General features: G+C 39.4%; 2 protein-coding genes across 3 annotated transcripts in view; one reads left to right on the top strand and one right to left on the bottom strand.

Annotated features, from left to right (window-relative positions):
• Positions 1-1,225: 1,225 nt before the first annotated feature.
• LOC128452288 (calcium/calmodulin-dependent protein kinase type 1D) lies at positions 1,226-15,075 on the top strand. Its single transcript, XM_053435515.1, has 11 exons — positions 1,226-1,326; positions 3,325-3,450; positions 3,569-3,643; positions 5,072-5,210; positions 5,790-5,913; positions 6,359-6,434; positions 9,488-9,600; positions 11,088-11,166; positions 11,361-11,448; positions 13,036-13,382; positions 13,701-15,075. Exons 1-11 carry the CDS (start codon positions 1,241-1,243, stop codon positions 13,762-13,764), a joined length of 1,317 nt encoding a protein of 438 aa, XP_053291490.1. The 5' UTR covers positions 1,226-1,240; the 3' UTR covers positions 13,765-15,075.
• LOC128452262 (laminin subunit beta-3) overlaps positions 14,840-18,199 on the bottom strand; it is a 26,339-nt gene continuing 22,979 nt past the window's right edge. For both annotated transcript variants that reach the window (XM_053435513.1, XM_053435514.1), the window contains one exon: positions 14,840-17,072. In XM_053435513.1, coding sequence (XP_053291488.1) covers positions 16,933-17,072 — 140 coding nt within the window. In that variant the 3' untranslated portion in view covers positions 14,840-16,932. The remainder of the gene's footprint in view (positions 17,073-18,199) is intronic.

Genomic DNA, 18,199 nt, shown 5'->3' with positions numbered 1-18,199 from the left:
AAAGTACGTACACAGTGACATTGTGACGTGGCTCTTTGAATGGCACTGGCCTGTGGAAAAGCACCTGCGAACCAGCAACAGCACCAGCCTGGACTGGAACATGGTTCACCTTGGTGGAAAAGTAATATTGGACAAACCGCATGCAGAGCTGCCAGAAACAGTATATTAGCTGCACTACACCGTAATTCCTTAATTGTTCAAAGTTTCATAGTCACCATTTCGGACAGCGCTGCATTATTGCTTGTCGTCATAGCATAACAGTTTTATTATTATCATTCATCGTCCAGTTTAAAATTAATTTTATCGGGGGGAACAATTTTAGTAGGTAATTCCAGAGTAGGTGTGGGCCAATATGTAAGTGAAATGAAATGACATGTCATGGGTGGCACACACACAGCCACAAAATTTATAAAATCATTAATAGAATATATTATACTTAATAAAGCCTGGTGAAGATGTAGAAATGAGGGCACATCAATAGTCATGTTATAAAAATGTATTAAAAGTCAGGAATTTGGACTTTTATACATGATTGTATGGAGTTAAGGGGCAACTATAAGGTCTCCTTAATGCCCATGAGATCCTTCACATCAAATTCCTTCTGTGATCTGGGATGTATAAAATGGCAATTGTGCTAATCAGAAAACTAAGAAGAGACAGACAAAATTTCCTGATAATTATACTAGCTGCATATGAAACTCTGATGGGTAGATAAGACCATGACATTTGTAGCTCAGCCTTTCATGAGCTTTACATTTATACAGTATGTCCTTAATTCTATATCACATAGGCTTGCATTTTTTTGGGTCCTGCCCCTTAGAACTCTCTGGACTAATTAACCTATTTTCGGTAAAATATATGTTTGATGTTGCACTTAAAGATGTGGTCTGAAGTAATTATAGATTATTTATGCACAATATCATAACAAAAGTTATATAGGGACATTTTTTACATGAAGAAAACCCTAAGCTCTTGGTGACATGTTAAAGTAGTTTACTACATTGTAAAAAATAAGCAACATTTTACAGAATTAGATTATTGTGGGCCAAACTATGTACTACTAGGTATGGTCATATGTAAGGAACAGAGAATAAATAGCAAAGTGTGTGCACTGATGTACAGGATTTGGGATTGTTATTTCCAATTGTAATGCTACATTTCTGTTCTGTTTAACACATACAAAAGTTCAATTTTTCATGTCGCCTGTACTTCAGGAGTCTGCGGCAACATCAGAGTCAAGATGGGGCGGAAGGATATCATCTGCAGCTGGAAGAAAAGCATCAGTAACATCAAGGATGTCTTTGACTTCAAGGGGAAAATGGGATCGTAAGTATTCCAGCAGAAAATACATACAGTTGAGAGAAAGACTATGCGATTGTCCTGTGAAGCTCTTGAAGCAGCTTTCATGTTTTTAGTTATGTGGACAAATGTATTGTTGCAAATTGAAAAAACAAATCAGTTCACATATAATGGACATTAGTTGACAAGGCAAAACTGTTCACTGACAAATGCATGTTGAGTGCTTCAATTTGAAAGCACCCTCTGGTTTAACCATTATTGGTTTTACCATAATATTGCAGAGAGCTAATATATTTTTCAAGCCATTATTTAATGGAATCAGGACTTAAAACCCATTTGTTGATGGTAGCTGGCACAGACATCAAACAGCAGTGAGGCTTGGTACAATGCTTTGTGAGTGGCTGTGTCAAAAAATCCTGCAGATACAGACTGATGCAGCAGAAGCAGTTAAAAACAAGTTCACACAATCCAAACCACAACATTAATTGAATTTGAAACGACAGCCAGTGGCTCTTTGTGCTACATCTTTAATTTATGTTTCAGCCTTCACTGAATGTGGAGATTTCCCCCAGGGAACAGGTGTGACTCCAGATTTGTGTAATGAGTTATTACGATGAGCAAATATCAAACCATTATCCAATATAGAATTGGTTGCAGCCACTGCTCTGATTTCAATCTGTAAAAGTTACTACTGACTACTGTGAACGTGACAGATTGAGCTTGTTTTATCAGTGGAGCCTCTTAAAGTATCTGTGTAATCTACTCGCAGCTAAACTAATCAGTGGAGCACTTAATATAGTGAGCCACACTAAGGCTGCACAATATACTGCACCTGCGAAATGGTTGTAAATGTATTGATACCAGGTTGGCTTCATATCAGCACAGGTCAGTACAATGAACCCTAACAAGCGGGTTGTTGCTGAAGGTGCTATTTCCCCGGGCCTGTCCTGCACTCTAAGCTGCTTAAAGTGCCCCTCTTTGACTGGCTGTGAATGAGTCAGGCTCTTGTGTGTGTGTGTGTGTGTGTATGTGTGTGTGTGTGTGTGTGTGTGTGTGTGTGTGTGTGTGTGTGTGTGTGTGTGTGTGTGTGTGTGTGTGTGTGTGTGTGTGTGTGTGTGTGTGTGTGTGTGCGTGCGTGCGTGCGTGCGTGCGTGTGTGAGAGCGAGTGTGTGTGAGTGTGTGTGAGTGTTGTTCCTGAGCACTGACGTCAGACCAGCAGTGCAGGAACATCCTAGCACCACTTCATTATAGGATTAAGAGTCTAGCTGACTATATTGGTATATGGGTGTACTAAATGTATACAAATGGAGGTTGCATAAGCACGTGGAAGTGTGTGTTGACAAGTGTTGGAGTTAACAAATGTGTTACTTTGCAGATCTATTTGTATGATTTTCACATTCAGGTGCATTCAGTAATTTAAAGTAATACATCAATTTGATTTTAAATTTTACAGGACAGCCTCATTCTCCCTATTGAAGTTGAATTAAATTCAAGTTATATGATGGTTTTAGAGGTAATGATTAGTGAATACAGTAGAATGATTTCGATAGTCTCAGTATACAAATCTTACCATGAAGGTAATACACAAAAAAAGTTTAACTAGTCAAAGGTGTAAATTGCCCCCCCATAGAATAACAAGCTGCTGCGAATAGATGCACTGTATGAATGTGTGTGTGAATGGTTAAATCTAAAACTGTACTGTAAAATTCTTTGAGTGGTCATCAAGACTAGAAAAGCGCTATATAAATACAAAACCAAAAAAATACTTTTTGGGTCAGAACTGGTACAGATGCTTGATTTTGGGGCCAAAAAGTAGGGTTACACCCTGACTAATAAAAAACACTACATGAATGTAACGTCTCCAATAGAGAACATTTTCAAACGTTGTTAAATCAAGAAAGAAATGGAAAAAGTGATCCTCCTCTCATCTGGGGTCTGTCAAAAAATTAATTTTCCCTGTCTCAGTCCCTTCCACTAACCCCCACCTGAATACTGTATGTGTTTGTCTTTGCTGTGTTTTCGCAGTGGGTCATTTTCAGAGGTTTTTATGGTGAGAGAAAAGACAACGGGGAACCTGTATGCCCTGAAATGTCTGAAGAAAAAGCACCTTGTTCATAGCAACCTGGAAAATGAAATCAATGTACTAAGAAGGTAAAACCCAAATTTTATTGCTGCTTCTCTATGCCTGTAAACTGTTTACATGTACAACACTGTAAACATATAACATGTGGACGGGAGTGACTCTTTAGTTTCTTTCTTACTCTTTCAGAATAACACATGAAAATGTGGTGGGATTGGAGGATTTCTATGAGACTCGAACACACTATTACCTGGTCCTGCAACTGTAAGTATTATTATTATTGTCATATAACACAAAATATTTGTACTCAACTTGATGGAGTTATTGACTCTGCGAACACACATGTAATACATGCACTGCTTTCTCAACCAAACCCAACCTGGCTCAATCCAACTTGGCTATTACCAATACCTCGATAATTATCACACTCCTTGTTGTTATGGAAGTTTTCTGGAAGCTGATGAAAAGAGAACTCAGGCAGCAGCTGATGTCTTATGCAGAAGGTTTTAATTTAGATTTGAAGCATCAAGGAGACCAGAAGGTGGAACAATATACAAACGCTAACAGAGTAATAGTCACCCCCAAGTCTGAAGATGTCTCCCACAGCATCCCCATATATCTTCCTATACTTGCGTCTACAATTCCAACAGCACATTGTTGAATGGCCAGAATAGCTGTCACTCTCCATGTTACATGTAGGTGTTCGCATCCTATTGGATAGTTTAGCCTAAAGTATGCATAACTAAATCACATTGTGTCCTTGTGTCTTGCCACTGGTGAAATACGCAGAAGAGTTAAAGTTGGTGAGAGTTGAAGTTGGTGTCTCTCTGACTGGCGCACCTTGGGTACTGCTTAAAGAGAGAAGGGAGTATCTGTGGAATTTAGACAGGCACTATTCTCTTGTACAGAAGCGATGTGTAATATACAATAAACATTAAAATTTAGTGCCATATAGAGTAATGTGTGTATACAACATGTGTGAATTGGCAATGTGTCTCATATGGCTCATATTACCTTTGGACATTTTTAAGGCATTATATTTTTGGTTTCTCCCTTCGTCTGTCCAATCCAATACTTCTGCATGGGATATCTCAAGGAAGCCTCGACGGAATATCTCCAACTATTGAACAGTTTGAACACATCTTATATGAATCTGGAAAAAGGATTATAGCACAGAAACTGCACTGGTTGGTGGAGGTATACAATTGCAGTGTGGTAATTCTTGTTTTATCTTAAATCTAAGTTACTTCAAATTTAGAAACACATATTGACATAGTCAAATACAGAAATATATTGTTATTATATCTGCTTGACATAAATCTATGAGCGCACAGCTTCTTCCTTTCCAAAAATCCTCTGTTTCACACAGTCTGAAATTGCCATACATTATATATACTGTATAGGTTGTTTATTTACACTAAGTGACATATTCACACATAATTTATATACATTTCCCAAAATCCAACTAGACATGTTTGTTATTTTGGGAAACTGTGGCTTTGTTGTGAAGATTTAAAGCAAAATTGTGTCAGATTCAGGAGTCCTGAACTTTTCTGTCCAAGATTCCAGGGTGCAAGGGTTAAGCAAGGCAACAATATCTCTAGACATACACAAATACTAATGATTGTGTGTGTGTGTGTGTGTGTGTGTGTGTGTGTGTGTGTGTGTGTGTGTGTGTGTGTGTGTGTGCAGGGTGTCAGGCGGGGAGCTTTTTGATCGAATTTTAGACAAGGGAGTTTACACCGAGAAGGATGCAAGCACAGTGATCACACAGGTGCTGCAGGCTGTCAGCTACCTACATGAAAACAGCATTGTACACAGAGACCTCAAGGTAAGACAAACAAACACACAAATGACACAAAATTACAGACAAGAAGAAAATTAGAACAAAAAAAACAGTTCTACATTGTCTAAGTTTTAACGTGATCAAGATGATGCATACAGTATCCGCATAAAATTCCTTGCCAATATTTATCCTTCGATAAAATGTTCTATTAGCACAGATCTACGGACGCAGGTGGTTTGAGATCCCTAGTGTTCAAACAGGTGACTGTAGAGAAGAGATTTTGGCGTGTGTAAGATGTCACAGCATAGTGTGATGTCGACATCCAGTGCTACAGCAAGAAATGTTGGTAATGTTTGTAATCACTTTGCATCTACCAATTTCATGGGAAATAAAATGATAATTTTATTATATAAAGTAGTCAATGAGTACATACATCGGACCTTTGCACACAGACACACACACACACGCACGCATGCACACACACACACACACACACACACAAATGCATATATTTTCCCTCTCTCCCTCTTCTCGACTTACATCTCTCTCTCTCTCTCTCTCTCTCTCTCTCTCTCTCTCTCTCTCTCTCTCTCTCTCTCTCTCTGTTTCTCTGTGTCTGAGCAGCCTGAAAACCTGCTGTACTATAACACGGACAAGAATGCTAAGATCATGGTCAGTGACTTTGGTCTGTCTAAGACGTTAGAGCATGGTGTCATGTCCACAGCTTGTGGGACACCAGGATATGTTGGTGAGTTATATGAGTATACACATCATTGAAATGCTGCATATATATAGATATATAGATCTATATATCTATATATATATAGATATATATATGCAACTTTGCCCCTGCTCTCCTAACTGTACATTTAATTATGAAAGTATAAAGGATATTTATATCTATATATATAGTTTACTGTGATTTACGTCATAAAAGTAATTATTTACAGACAGTGTGAACAGTCTGAATGTATTAAAGTAGCTGTTTTGATCAAACAATTAGGTAAATTTTTTTAGAAATACAAAATTATTAAATTAATTTTTTAATTTTAAGAAGTATCTACATCCCAGGTACTTATAACCAGAGGATATGTATCACGCTATTTGTGCAAATACATCAACTACTAATGGATGTAGCTTATTCACATTGTGTTATACCTGCATGATACTCACTGCTGTGTTTCATTCAACAGCTCCTGAGGTTCTGGCACAGAAACCCTACAGCAAAGCAGTGGACTGCTGGTCCATTGGAGTCATCACATACATTCTGTAAATACATTTCTGGTCTCGAACAACAACACAGCACTCTTTTTTCACCACATTAGCATCAGTCAGTCCTACATTCAAATCAGACTTCCATGGCCACATACAGTGCCACCTAGTGATGACCACTGAAAATTGCTCAGTTTCACTAACCCAGTCAGGAACAAGCCTTCTGGTTTACGTGTATTTATGTAATGTATAAAGTAGAGCTGTGAAAAATAACGCGTTAACGCGTTATGATTAAATTACAGGATTAATTCGTTGTTTTTTTTTAACGCATTTAACGCATGCGCAGAAGGACCTTCCAATTCCGCCGCCTCTGCACTAGCTGCCGCTCTAATGCAGTCAGACGGCAGCTGCCATTCAAACAAAAAAACAACATGGATAATTCCATGGTTAATTTTCACACGCACTCACGCCACACATCCAATTTCTCACGCCAAAAAAAACCTGGATCTTTGAAGTGAAGCGCATGACTAAATCTATTTTAACTTGTTGACGAGACGAGACGAAAATGTTGGTGGTTGACTAAGTCACGATCATTTTTTAAAACATCATCGTATCAGGCCGTCATGAAGTACCAGGAGCGGGCGAGTGTGTGTGTGTGTGTGTGTGTGTGTGTGCCCCAGATAGCGCACCGGTCCCGAGGCTCCGCCCCCCGCCCCGCGCACTCGCTCAGAGACACAAGACCAGAGCTCCTTCACGTGAAGGAGCTGGTCACTGACTCACCGGCTGCTCAGTGGAAACAGTGAAAACACAGAGTTTCTCTGGTCTCAGCTGATCAGAGCTCAGCGTCTTGATCAGAGCAGAAGCTGCAGTTGGTTTCTACCGAGCTGCAGTTTCTGTGTCCGCCTCCAGCCTGACCTGCTCTCACTTTTCGTTTAAATATTTCGCCAACTAAAATATATATTTTTAAGCTATTAGGCTGCAGCTATATGTTTTTATTTATTTAAAAATAGGGTACTTCTTATTTCATACATTTTCCACAAATACGGGGAGGACTCAAATAACCCTACAAAGGTCTGTGTTTAATTTATTTCAAAGTAGGCCGACACTTGCCTGTGTATTTTCTTCTCTTCATAAGCGTTTGGTTTTTCCTTTGTTGTAACAGGTAAAAATATCAATCAAATGTCAACAGTTTTCTTTATTGTTGTTCGATAATTTCATAAATGCAACAAACCATAGTTTAGTATAGTATAACTTTATATAAAACTTTATTAGCTTTGTTATCAAATATGTTTTGCGGCTCCAGACAAATTTTATTTTGGGGAAGAGGGTCCATTGTGTTGCTTAAAAAGGCTACTGTTTAAGCACTTTATTTGTTGCACTTTTTTGTCTGATGGAAAGTGTGGTGGGAGGCGAACATAAATCATTAACTGCTCTTAAGAATACAATTATTTAAAATATAGGTTAGGTTTCAGTTCAGAATTAGTTGAAAACCATTGTAATCAAAATGTCAATCAACCTACCTTGGTCAAATCTTAAACAAAGGTCTATTAATTAGGCTATATTGTGGTCATTGAGGCACAACAATAGTTTTCTGGTTGAATGTTCAGCTCAAGGCTAGAAGGCCCTACAAGTCATGATCAGAGGAACATGAATCAGAAGAAGTTCAGGTATTGCACATCTTTAGCATACCACCCAAAAATCCACTAGAATGCAGGAAACAACATCTACTTAAACCAACATTTCCTGGGGGTGGACCTTCAGCTATGTCTTTGCGTCACAGAATGTAACCAATGTTGTCCATCTCCAGTCGGCCGCTCCTATCAACGACTTCGGGCCCCAAAGGCCACCAGAATGCAGCGAACAACATGGATACAACGCCAAATTCCAACAATTCCCTGATATTTGAGCCACCAACGTGTGTGGCTGTGTGCGCGGCAAAATGTTGGTCACCCCCGACAAAATCTCACTCCAAGGTTTTTTGAAAAGTTGGCAGCTCTGATAATTCTGATGAACCTGAGGACCTTCTGGACGGGAAGATCGTGTTCCAAAAAAACAAAGATCGAACATTCAGTAAAACCAAGGTGATATGCACACTCTGCGAGAAGACGTTATCGTTTCACCGTAGCAATACCCGCCTAACCACCGCAACGCGAAGCATGTGTTGGTCGGCGAGGGGCGTTCAAGTGGAATGCGACAAACCAGACTCACTCGCAGGACACATTGTGCAAAAGAAGCGGTCAGCTTTACTGTCAGAGAATTTGAACAAGTTAGTTTGCCTCACCAACTGGCTAAAGAACGAGTAGCTAAGAGGGCCTTTAGAGGCATTAGATCTTATCATGGTGTGGTTAATGGTTGTGTGACAAAAAATATAAAAAATGTCAACCATCCTATGGCTAAGAAGCTCAAATAATTTCTGTTTGATTTAAAAAAAAAAAAAGTTTTATTCAACCACACAATGGCTAAGGAGCCCGAATATTGTTTAGGATGAAGATTATATTAATGTTCCATATGGAAAAGCAATGATAACTGCTGAAGAACTGCTGAGTTGCAGCACAAAAGAAAAGTTAAATGTCATAAATCTTGTTTTCACAAAAATATTCCGAGAAAATCGGTAATGTGATTAATCATGATTAATCCATAGAAACCTGTGATTAATTTGATTAAAAATTTTAATCATTTCACAGCCCTAGTATAAAGCCCTACCCCTTAGCCCTACCCCTCCGTCTCAACAGGTATTGGGACATCCTATCCCTACACGTGAATGTGCAGAACTTAGGGGAAGGGCTAAGGGGTTGTGCCAAGGGGTGAAATGGGATTGTGGCTTACAGTACAAGTGACAGTCAACCAAGTATGCACCCATTAATATGTCTTTTAACGCTTCTATGTGCAGTGCTTTTTTCCATACACCAGCCAGTGCTTCCTGTGGAGACAACTCCAAGCAGATATGTCAAACCAGAGTTCATAGTTTATTTAGAATATTTACGCTGTTGTAACCAGGAACAAAAATACTACACAATAGCTGCTAAATGTATCCAAAATTATTCCCAAAAGTAGATGGCCAAGGATTCACAAAAAGTGGATGTGAAAAGAGTTCTCTCTGTGTGTTGCAGGCTCTGCGGCTACCCTCCATTCTTTGAAGAGAATGAAACTCGTCTGTTTTCAAAGATCAGAAGAGCTGAGTATGCTTTTCATTCACCATTCTGGGACGACATCTCTGAGTCAGGTATGAAAACAGCACTTACCTAAATCTGCTCAAATGTTTAGAAATGTAATCTCCCTGTACTTTCTGTTTTACTAATTAATTCACTTCGATGCAGTGCTTTGCCACTGTTAGGCCAATTGACAATAACTTTTACGTGGGTTAAATTCCCCCTCGGGTGAAAAAAAATGTTAGAAAGGTTTTTTAAACATGTTGACATGTGCTCCTTGTGCCTCATTTATGATAAAAACAGAATTTAAAGGTTGATTTTGAAGTTACTAGTTTCATGTTTTCGCCATGTGAAATCACACCGCTTGATGTGAGCGTCCAAAGATTTAAGGACAGCTCTGTCTGATTGATAAACTCTGACAAAAATAGTGCATAAAGAAACAATAGTGCCTCGTGACTATGATTGACTCCAGCTAAGTAAAGATCAATATTGGTTTATATAGCCTTAGAGCTTAACCTAATATAGACCCGCGTGTCTATCTGAGGTCCTCTCCTGAGTTGCTTTAGATTAGGTCAGGTAAAAGAACTCTAAATGCTAAATTGGTAAGGATGGTTCTTCCTGAATGATTTGTATTATTGTTAAGGGACATGTTAACCAACCTTCCAACCTGAAGTAAATGTAAGATACTCAATTAATATTATAGAGAATTAACATTACATTGCAGGACCTGCTCCTGTTATTTCAGTTAGACAGTCTCCCACTGTCACAGTGCCATCACAAAAAGAACAACATGTAAAAGTTGCCCTGGCAATAAACAGTGGGTCAATCATAATATGTGTGAAGAAGCAATAAATCAGTGTAATGTGTATCAGAGGTTAAGAATAAAAAACGTCCTGTTATGTTTGTGAGTTTCCAAGTTTTAATTTAAAAGCTGCTGTAGTGTTCTTGTAAACAAAAATAGGATATCCTTGACTGATTATCCGAACCTGAAAAAAAGGTCCAGCTTCCTTCTCCAGGCTCCTACTTTTAACCCTGTCAAAGAAAGACAGTGCGACAAAGCTGCTTTTATACCATGCAGCAGTTAATTGAGGCTCTGTATCATTTAAACACACAAGCAGGTTTTCTCTTAGTTGTGTTCATTCTTCACAACTATTTACCTTATACATCACAACATGTTTCTGAGTTTTTTCAGCTGGTTAAAGTGTCTCTGTTATTTGCTATCATTTGAGCTTTTATAGTTAAGTTTATAAAAGTATCTATTGATTTATGATATATTTGATACCATTTCATGGATTGTTGTTTGTGTTTGGTGATCTTGAATATGGGGTTACAGAGCAATTACCTTCATAATAATAATGTTTTAAGTCGAGTGAGTTGAGCGTCATATGTACTTAATCCTGAAAAACTTTCACATTAAAGCAGTGACATGAAACTCACCTGTTAATCCTTAATAAATTAGCTTTTTGTCTTTAGTTTGAATATAATGTCACAGTAGGAGACCTAATGTGTATTACTGTATGATAGCAGCATTTTTTCATTAGCAGTTACCGTGTCTCAACAGCTAAAGACTTTATCAGGAATATGATGGAGAAAAACCCCACCAAGCGCTTCACCACTGAACAGGCAATCAGACACCCCTGGTTGGTTCACAAACAAACAAACACACACACACACATACACGTACACACATACACAGACAGACACAATAGATGCCTTTAATAACAGGCAACTTTAATGGGGTTCCCACATGTCTCAATGATTAATGACAACATACTTATTCACCCATGAAACCACAATAATAATATAATAACTATTTCCATTGGCTTGACTGCAGGATTTCAGGAGATACAGCTAAAGACCTGGACATCTATCAGTCTGTCTGTGAACAGATGGAGAGAAACTTTGCCAAATCCAAGTGGAAGGTAGGTGCTGCTGGCTCTCCGATACTACTACAAAACAATCCAGATGTGTGGGAGAAAAAGGAAGAAAACAATTATCAGAAGTTAATCAGAGGCTCCATAGTTGGATTCCTGGCTCCTCCAGTCTGCATATCTAAGTGTACAAGATACTTAATACCAAATTTGATATCTGTGTGTGAATGATGTGGGATACAGAAACAATGTATGTATTTGTGTGCGAAAGGGTGAATTCAATTCATCTCACTTTTATTTGTCTGGCGCCAAATCATAATATATATTATCTCAAGGCATTTTACATAGAAGGTGAACATATTTTAAATATTGAGAAACCTAAAAGTTCCCACAATGAGCAGCACCTTGGCGACCCTGGAGAGAAAAATACCCTCATTATATGGAAGAAACCTAGAAGAACCAGACTCAATGTGGACTCCATTTGCCTCCACCAATTAATGAGTGCTGTATAAACATAGTCACAGCCTTATGTATGTTATTGAGGTTATTAAATCCTGCTACTTCCACCAACAAAATATATCAAAATTTAAATCAGTTTTATATCTCCCTGACCTAGAAAAGGTCATACATGCCTCTGTCCTTTCTAGGGATGGGCGTTCGGTTAAATTGTCTTCGTCGATCGTCGGGAGAGTTAATGACGAATTTTCGATTAATCATTAATATTTTCAAGTTAAAAAATGCACTATTTATAAGCTACATTAAAATGCAGTGGGAAAAAAAGCGTGTTTCCTCATTGAGATCTTTATTACAAGATGAACAAAATATGCGCTGCCGTAATCTTAAGCAGCGGAGCCGACAGCTAGAAGCCGGTGCTACTAAACACAACTGACCCTCGTTTTTTTTTCCTCCAAAATAAAATAATAATAATATAAAAAAACATAATGTTAAACAACAACTACAAATATATAATACTTAGGTCTGACAGGTTTTGCCAAATGTAACTCAAAACTATCAAACAAGGTACCGAGTCGAGAAAGCTTCATGTCTCCCCCAGCCTCTGGGATAGCTTCGCAATGTTGGCAGTGAACCAATTCATTCTTTAACTCAAAATGGTCCCATGCAACACTTCGCCGTGACCTTTTCATGTTTACTTTGGAAATGGAACTACACGGTAACTCGCAGCCAGTCGCAGGTAACTGAGTAGGACTGTGGCGTTTTTTTCAAACACTGCCCCCCGTGGTCAAATGTGTAATTAGCGAATTTCTCGATGAAAAAATTATTTCATCGACGAAATTCTTAATGATCTATTAATCGATCGTCGATTAATTATGCCCATCCCTAGTCCTTTCCCTTTCAGACTATTGCAATACATTTGCACCAGAATTGCCATGGATTTTATGAAGCACTTTATAACCTTGTTACAAAGTTATTATAATATTTATTATAATTGGTTGTATTTTACTGGCAACAAACTGAAACCAGCTAAATGCCAAGAAATCTAACAAGATCAAGTTAAAGACTTGCTGCAGTGTTCCTTAGTTCATCATAAATATATAATCTGTCATATTAGATGTCAGAAGTACAACTACTGTATTACAAGTGTGTGTGTGTGTGTTTGTGTGCGTGTTTTTCCAACAGCAAGCCTTCAATGCAACCTCAGTAATCCATCACATGAAGAAACTGCAGGGGTCCCACAGTGGTTCCTCCCCTTCACCCCTCTCCATGCCAAATATCATACTGCAGTCCTCCTCCCAGGATGATCTAAAGGTCCTAGGACCCTGCCACGATGAGGCAGCTGCCCTTGACCCCAACGGGAATCCTGATGCCACTCATCTATCCTGCAGTCATCCTGAGTCAGGCAGGGGTCTGTGTCCACCATTGAGACCCAGTCACAGAGAGCCCTGTGACGCCCTCACCGTCGAGGAGTCAAGAGAAGTCCATACCTTTAAGTCAACGAGCGACGCCTCTCTCAGGTCGTCCAGGAGGTAAGAGCTGCTGTCCTCTTCCATCTGCTAGAATGTGCTTTAACAGCCTATGTACACTTTTACAACTTGTAAAGATACCATGACCTGATGACTAAATATCTTAACAGACAGGCTTTAACAGTCAACTGATAAGATAAGATAAGATAATCCTTTGTTAGTCCTACACTGGGGAAGTTTGCACTTATTTTAGACTGGGGGAAAACTAGTTTTCTGAAAGAAGGTTCTTAAAGAAATTCATCTGTTTTTATCACATCTCATCATTTTCTCAGTCTTCGGTGTTGTTATTCTAATGAATACTGGTGATGTATTCTGTTGCAGCGTGGATGCTGTGGCTCAGAGGAAGGACCAGCCACTCCAGTCTGGAGTCTGCTCCCTCATGTGATTGGCTGGTTAACCAGAAATTAATCTCAGTGGAACCGTCTTGGTGTGAAGGTGTCGACACATCTGGTGTTGAGTGTTTTCATGTCTGTTGTGGTTCCCTGCTGCAGAAGCAGACACATGCTGTGTTTTTATCACAGAAAACACTTCCACATGGAATGACTGCTTGCAGTGAACATCAAATACAAACAGATATAAGCTGGAATTCATCACTTAGCTTTTAGACAAACTCCTGTAGCAGAGATGATGTTTATTTTCTTAAAATAATTATTAATTGTATGATACTGCCATCAAAATTTATTTATTTTCAGTAGCTATAGGGGACATATGCATTTTTTCAGAGCTTTTTCAGTAATCACTAAATTGGTATTTTCTGCTTTACACCATAATACAATCTGTAAATGTACCTTTAACCGCTGGACAGTTGGGTCCTTTCTGTCAGTTTTTAATGCCACAGTCGTGGTTGGATACAGTATGTTTTCAGGTTGTCTCTCTGTCTATCCAATTATCATGAACCCAATGGTTCAGAAACCTCTGAAGGGAGTCTTTTTTGACAATATTATCAAAAATTGCATCTTAATTCAGGACAAACATTGTTACTGTGGTGGTAATAAGAGAAGTTTGCAGTTGAAAACAAATTTAAGAAAATTGGGGATTTTTTACTTTTACTGAGCTGAGAATTTACCCAGCACAGCAACCAGGGTTCCCGCGGGGTCTTAAAAAGTCTTAAATTTAATAATCGGAATTTTAGGCCTTAAAAAGTCTTAAAAAGTGTTAAATTTGATTAAGCTAGGTCTTAAAAATGAATTGGATTAGGAACCAACTTCACGATAACTAAATGTCCGCGTTGCAGAGTAAGCTGTATGGTAATCAGTTACCCCCCCAACAATTCGTATGGATATAAATCAGCATGGAACCATCACTAACTTTGCAGCCCCCGGTGAGAACTTATCGGAGAACACACAGTGTGTTGGTGAGGATTGATGTAAGGACTGCATATGAGGAACTTATTCTTTTTTAGCCGGTTCTGATTTCCAGCTCCGCTCCAGGTGTGTCCGCTAAAACACGGCTCAGACGACTTCTCTCAGTTAATGTTCTTTAATTTGGCAACAGCACAGTACAACATATGCATATGAAAGGCAGGCAGGATATGGGTGGGAATACGTGTGGTTCTATATTAACAAAATACATCCTTATCTATCCGTATATACATATTAGCGAGGAACCCACCGATAACGCTGCACTCGCGCTGACCGAGCAGCCCTAGAAGTGCAAGTTAACTAATAAAGAACTCTGAAACTACTAATAACACACAGTGCCCACTCACGTTTCTCGCGGATGGACACGCACAAACAGACAGCAGTCTCTGTCTGACGGACAGCTGTCTTCTTCCTCTCTGTCTCGCGCTACATGTTGATTACTACTGCACTACACTCCGCTTGCGCTACTCTGAGCGCACCCCCGCTAAATGCGCGCTCCCGCCGCAGGATGCAGCGCGCGCTCCTCTTTCTGTGCTCTGCGCGCACCTCCGAGATGCAGATAGGCAGCCTTTATACTCAGTGTCTAGCAATTGAAAACGCGCAGGGCAATCAAGCTAAAAGAGACGAAAATTCGACTAGTGTGTCGACGTCTTTTGTAACTTAATGTGGAAGTGCAGGTTCAACAAAACTTGGTTGAATAAAAGCATGTTTAAAGCATGGTTAAAACCAGTGGAGGGGAATGATTTTGAAGGCCTCTGCACCTTTAGCAAGTAAACAGTAAAACTAGGAACATCGGGGGTAAAGGCTTTAGAATCGCATGCCTAGTCAGAGAAACACAAGAGAAGTGAAAAAGCAACAACAAACGCCTGCCATCTCGCCGTTGTTCGAGCGGCTGAGGGCAAGGCTGGCAGCAAGATGGCCGAGGTTAACTCCAAGTTAAATATTCTTAGTAGGAGCTGCAAGGAGAAGTTGGCTGAGCTTGAGACAATTGAAAAGGAGATTGTGGCCTAGGCAGCAGGTTTATGTAGTGTTGGGTTGGGATGTTTAATTTCTGGCCAATTTTTTCGGCCCATACTTTTTTCTCTGTGCTGAAAGAATCGTTTATTGAACTCATATTTGGTATTCCTTCTCCGTTGAACGGGAATGCATTTACTTTGCAAGTAATTCTGGGACTTATTTCTTCTTTCATAGTAATTTTCCTTCGTACTTTTTGCCAGTATGGCCGTGAAATAGGTCTTAAATTCTATTCAAAGTGGTCTTAAAAAGGTCTTAAAAAGTCTTAAATTTAACTTGTTAAAACCTGTAGGAACCCTGAGCAACACATCCACCAAGTCAGATAGCCATGGGATGAGGGGTTGAAAATAGCATTTACATTCCGACAGACTGCAATCAAAGGATCATAAATCCAATTTCCACTCAACACAGAGACAATGCAGGGGAAATGTTTTTTTTTAGGTTAAACCTTTATTTTAAGGTGGTGGTGTACCCAATAACCTGGTGTTCACTGCCTCTTTTATATGTACATAAGCTGCTTTTGTTAACAAACTGAACATATCAAGTGCCACAAGCTAGTGATGTCATGAATTCACAAATGTAGTAACACACACGTTTTTTTTGTATTGTTTTCTCAATAAATATGCAGTAACTAGCCTGCCTGGTGTTGAATGAAGAGCTGCAGCAGCATCCAGGCCTCTCCAATACAACATTAAGAATCAAATCAAAGTGTAAACAGGCTTTTATGGGAATACTTTGGGTCTGTACAAACAACAAATGCAACAGAGAAAATAGTTATTAAAATTAAAATAATCATGGTACAATGGTCACAGTGAACATTGGAATGAAAAGCTGCTGAATAAAAATATTTTTTTAGTTTGTGTTGGTTCTTGCAGAGCTGCCAAGAGTTTGAATCTGTGACTTTTCCAGATAAGTGAAGAAAATGAAACAGCATGATATTTTAATGTCCCTACTGTTTATACAGACTTTCAGAAGATATTTAAATACACAAGAATGTAGTTTCAAGCCCCTGTATAGTCAGACAACAATTACTACGGTAGCCATATATATCTCTGACCCCTCCATCTCCTTCAATCGCAGATTTCCCACAATCCTTTGGCTGCTAGAGTTGATGTGCAGTGTTAAAGGCAGGCAACTCAGCAGCTGTTCATGCTGCTCTGACTGCAGCTTGCTGACTCTCAGCCCTGGCAGGTGCTCAGGTCATCTGCTTTCTTTCGTAGTTGTGAGAACAGGTCTTTCAGCTTGACATCAAGTCCCTCGAGAATGGTTGAGTTCTGAACAATCTGATCGTGAAGGCTCCTCAGGGAATCTGCCTTACCTACAAAAAGATAAGAGTACACAGCGTAAAGAAGGCACATCATCACCTTACAGGACCAGAACTGCAAAAGATTACATCAAGGTCAACTCTCCTGTGTTCGGACGGTTTTAACCATCAACATTAATGTGGATTCTACAATGGAGGTTGAAGCATGACACACATTGCATCATTTGAAATACTATCTTTTATCGATCCCAAGACTAAGATAAACTTTGAATTTCTGTTCAAGATCCAGAAAAATTTAACTGAGCAGATAAAAACTGATGTCAAAAGAAGAAGAAAAACTTCTAGCCTGACGTTGTCATACTCACAATTCTAGTCAGAATGTGAGTCTGATACCGCTCCATTGGGCTGTGATTATGGGGTTCAACCGAACCAGAAAAAAAATGCCTCTTGTCTGAATTGGATAGACCTACAACCAATCAGAGCAACGTAGTATGTGACGTATGTTAGGCGACGCATTGTGAGTTATTTACTAACGCCGGGTTCACACCGGATTACCAATGACATTATTAAATGTCCCCCTCTGCCCATCCACTACAGCCACACAAGCAGGGATAAAGATAAAAAGAGAGAGAGGGGGGGGGGGCTACGTATTCTCCACATAGGCTTGAGTGGAGAATACGTAATTTACCCTCGACACCCGACATTTAACGGAGCAAACAGCGGAGAAGTTCTTCAACATGGATGACATTAAATTAATAATTGAAGTGGAGAAGTACAGTGAGTTGTATGATCCTCGTAACATGTTGTATAAAGACAACACCAAAAAAGACAAGTGTTGAGACGCTGTTGTTTAATGTTGGAGCAACAAGTAAGTATATGCTTGAATACTACTGGATCAACAGGTGATATTATTAGCGCTGCCCGGCGGTTCAGCATCGCTTCAGCGTCTGGTGTGAACAGCCAAGCGCCGGTGCGATAGGGATTAGCGCGGTGCTTTGGCGTCGCCTCCGCGTTCTCTGTTCCTCTTTCAAAATGAATGCGCTGTCGATGTCTTCTCAAACAGACTCAATGGCAGCATCTACACATCTCAGCTCTCCAGCGGCAGGCATGTTTGTTGAAAACGAATTCAACCCAAGCGCACTTTGATGACGTGGTTGATTACGTTACTGCTGATCATCTGT

This window comes from Pleuronectes platessa, chromosome 2, assembly GCF_947347685.1.
Source record: "Pleuronectes platessa chromosome 2, fPlePla1.1, whole genome shotgun sequence".
NCBI lineage: Eukaryota > Metazoa > Chordata > Actinopteri > Pleuronectiformes > Pleuronectidae > Pleuronectes > Pleuronectes platessa.
Note: the sequence above shows the minus strand (reverse complement) of the source record. Positions and strands in the feature narration are given on the sequence as shown.

Coding starts and splice junctions, on each gene's coding strand:
- LOC128452288 (XM_053435515.1), top strand. CDS start 1,241: ATGGGGCGGAAGGATATCATCTGCAGCTGGAAGAAAAGCATCAGTAAC. Junction 3,451..3,568: donor GAAATCAATGTACTAAGAAG/GTAAAACCCAAA, acceptor TTACTCTTTCAG/AATAACACATGAAAATGTGG. Junction 9,601..11,087: donor GGACGACATCTCTGAGTCAG/GTATGAAAACAG, acceptor GTGTCTCAACAG/CTAAAGACTTTATCAGGAAT.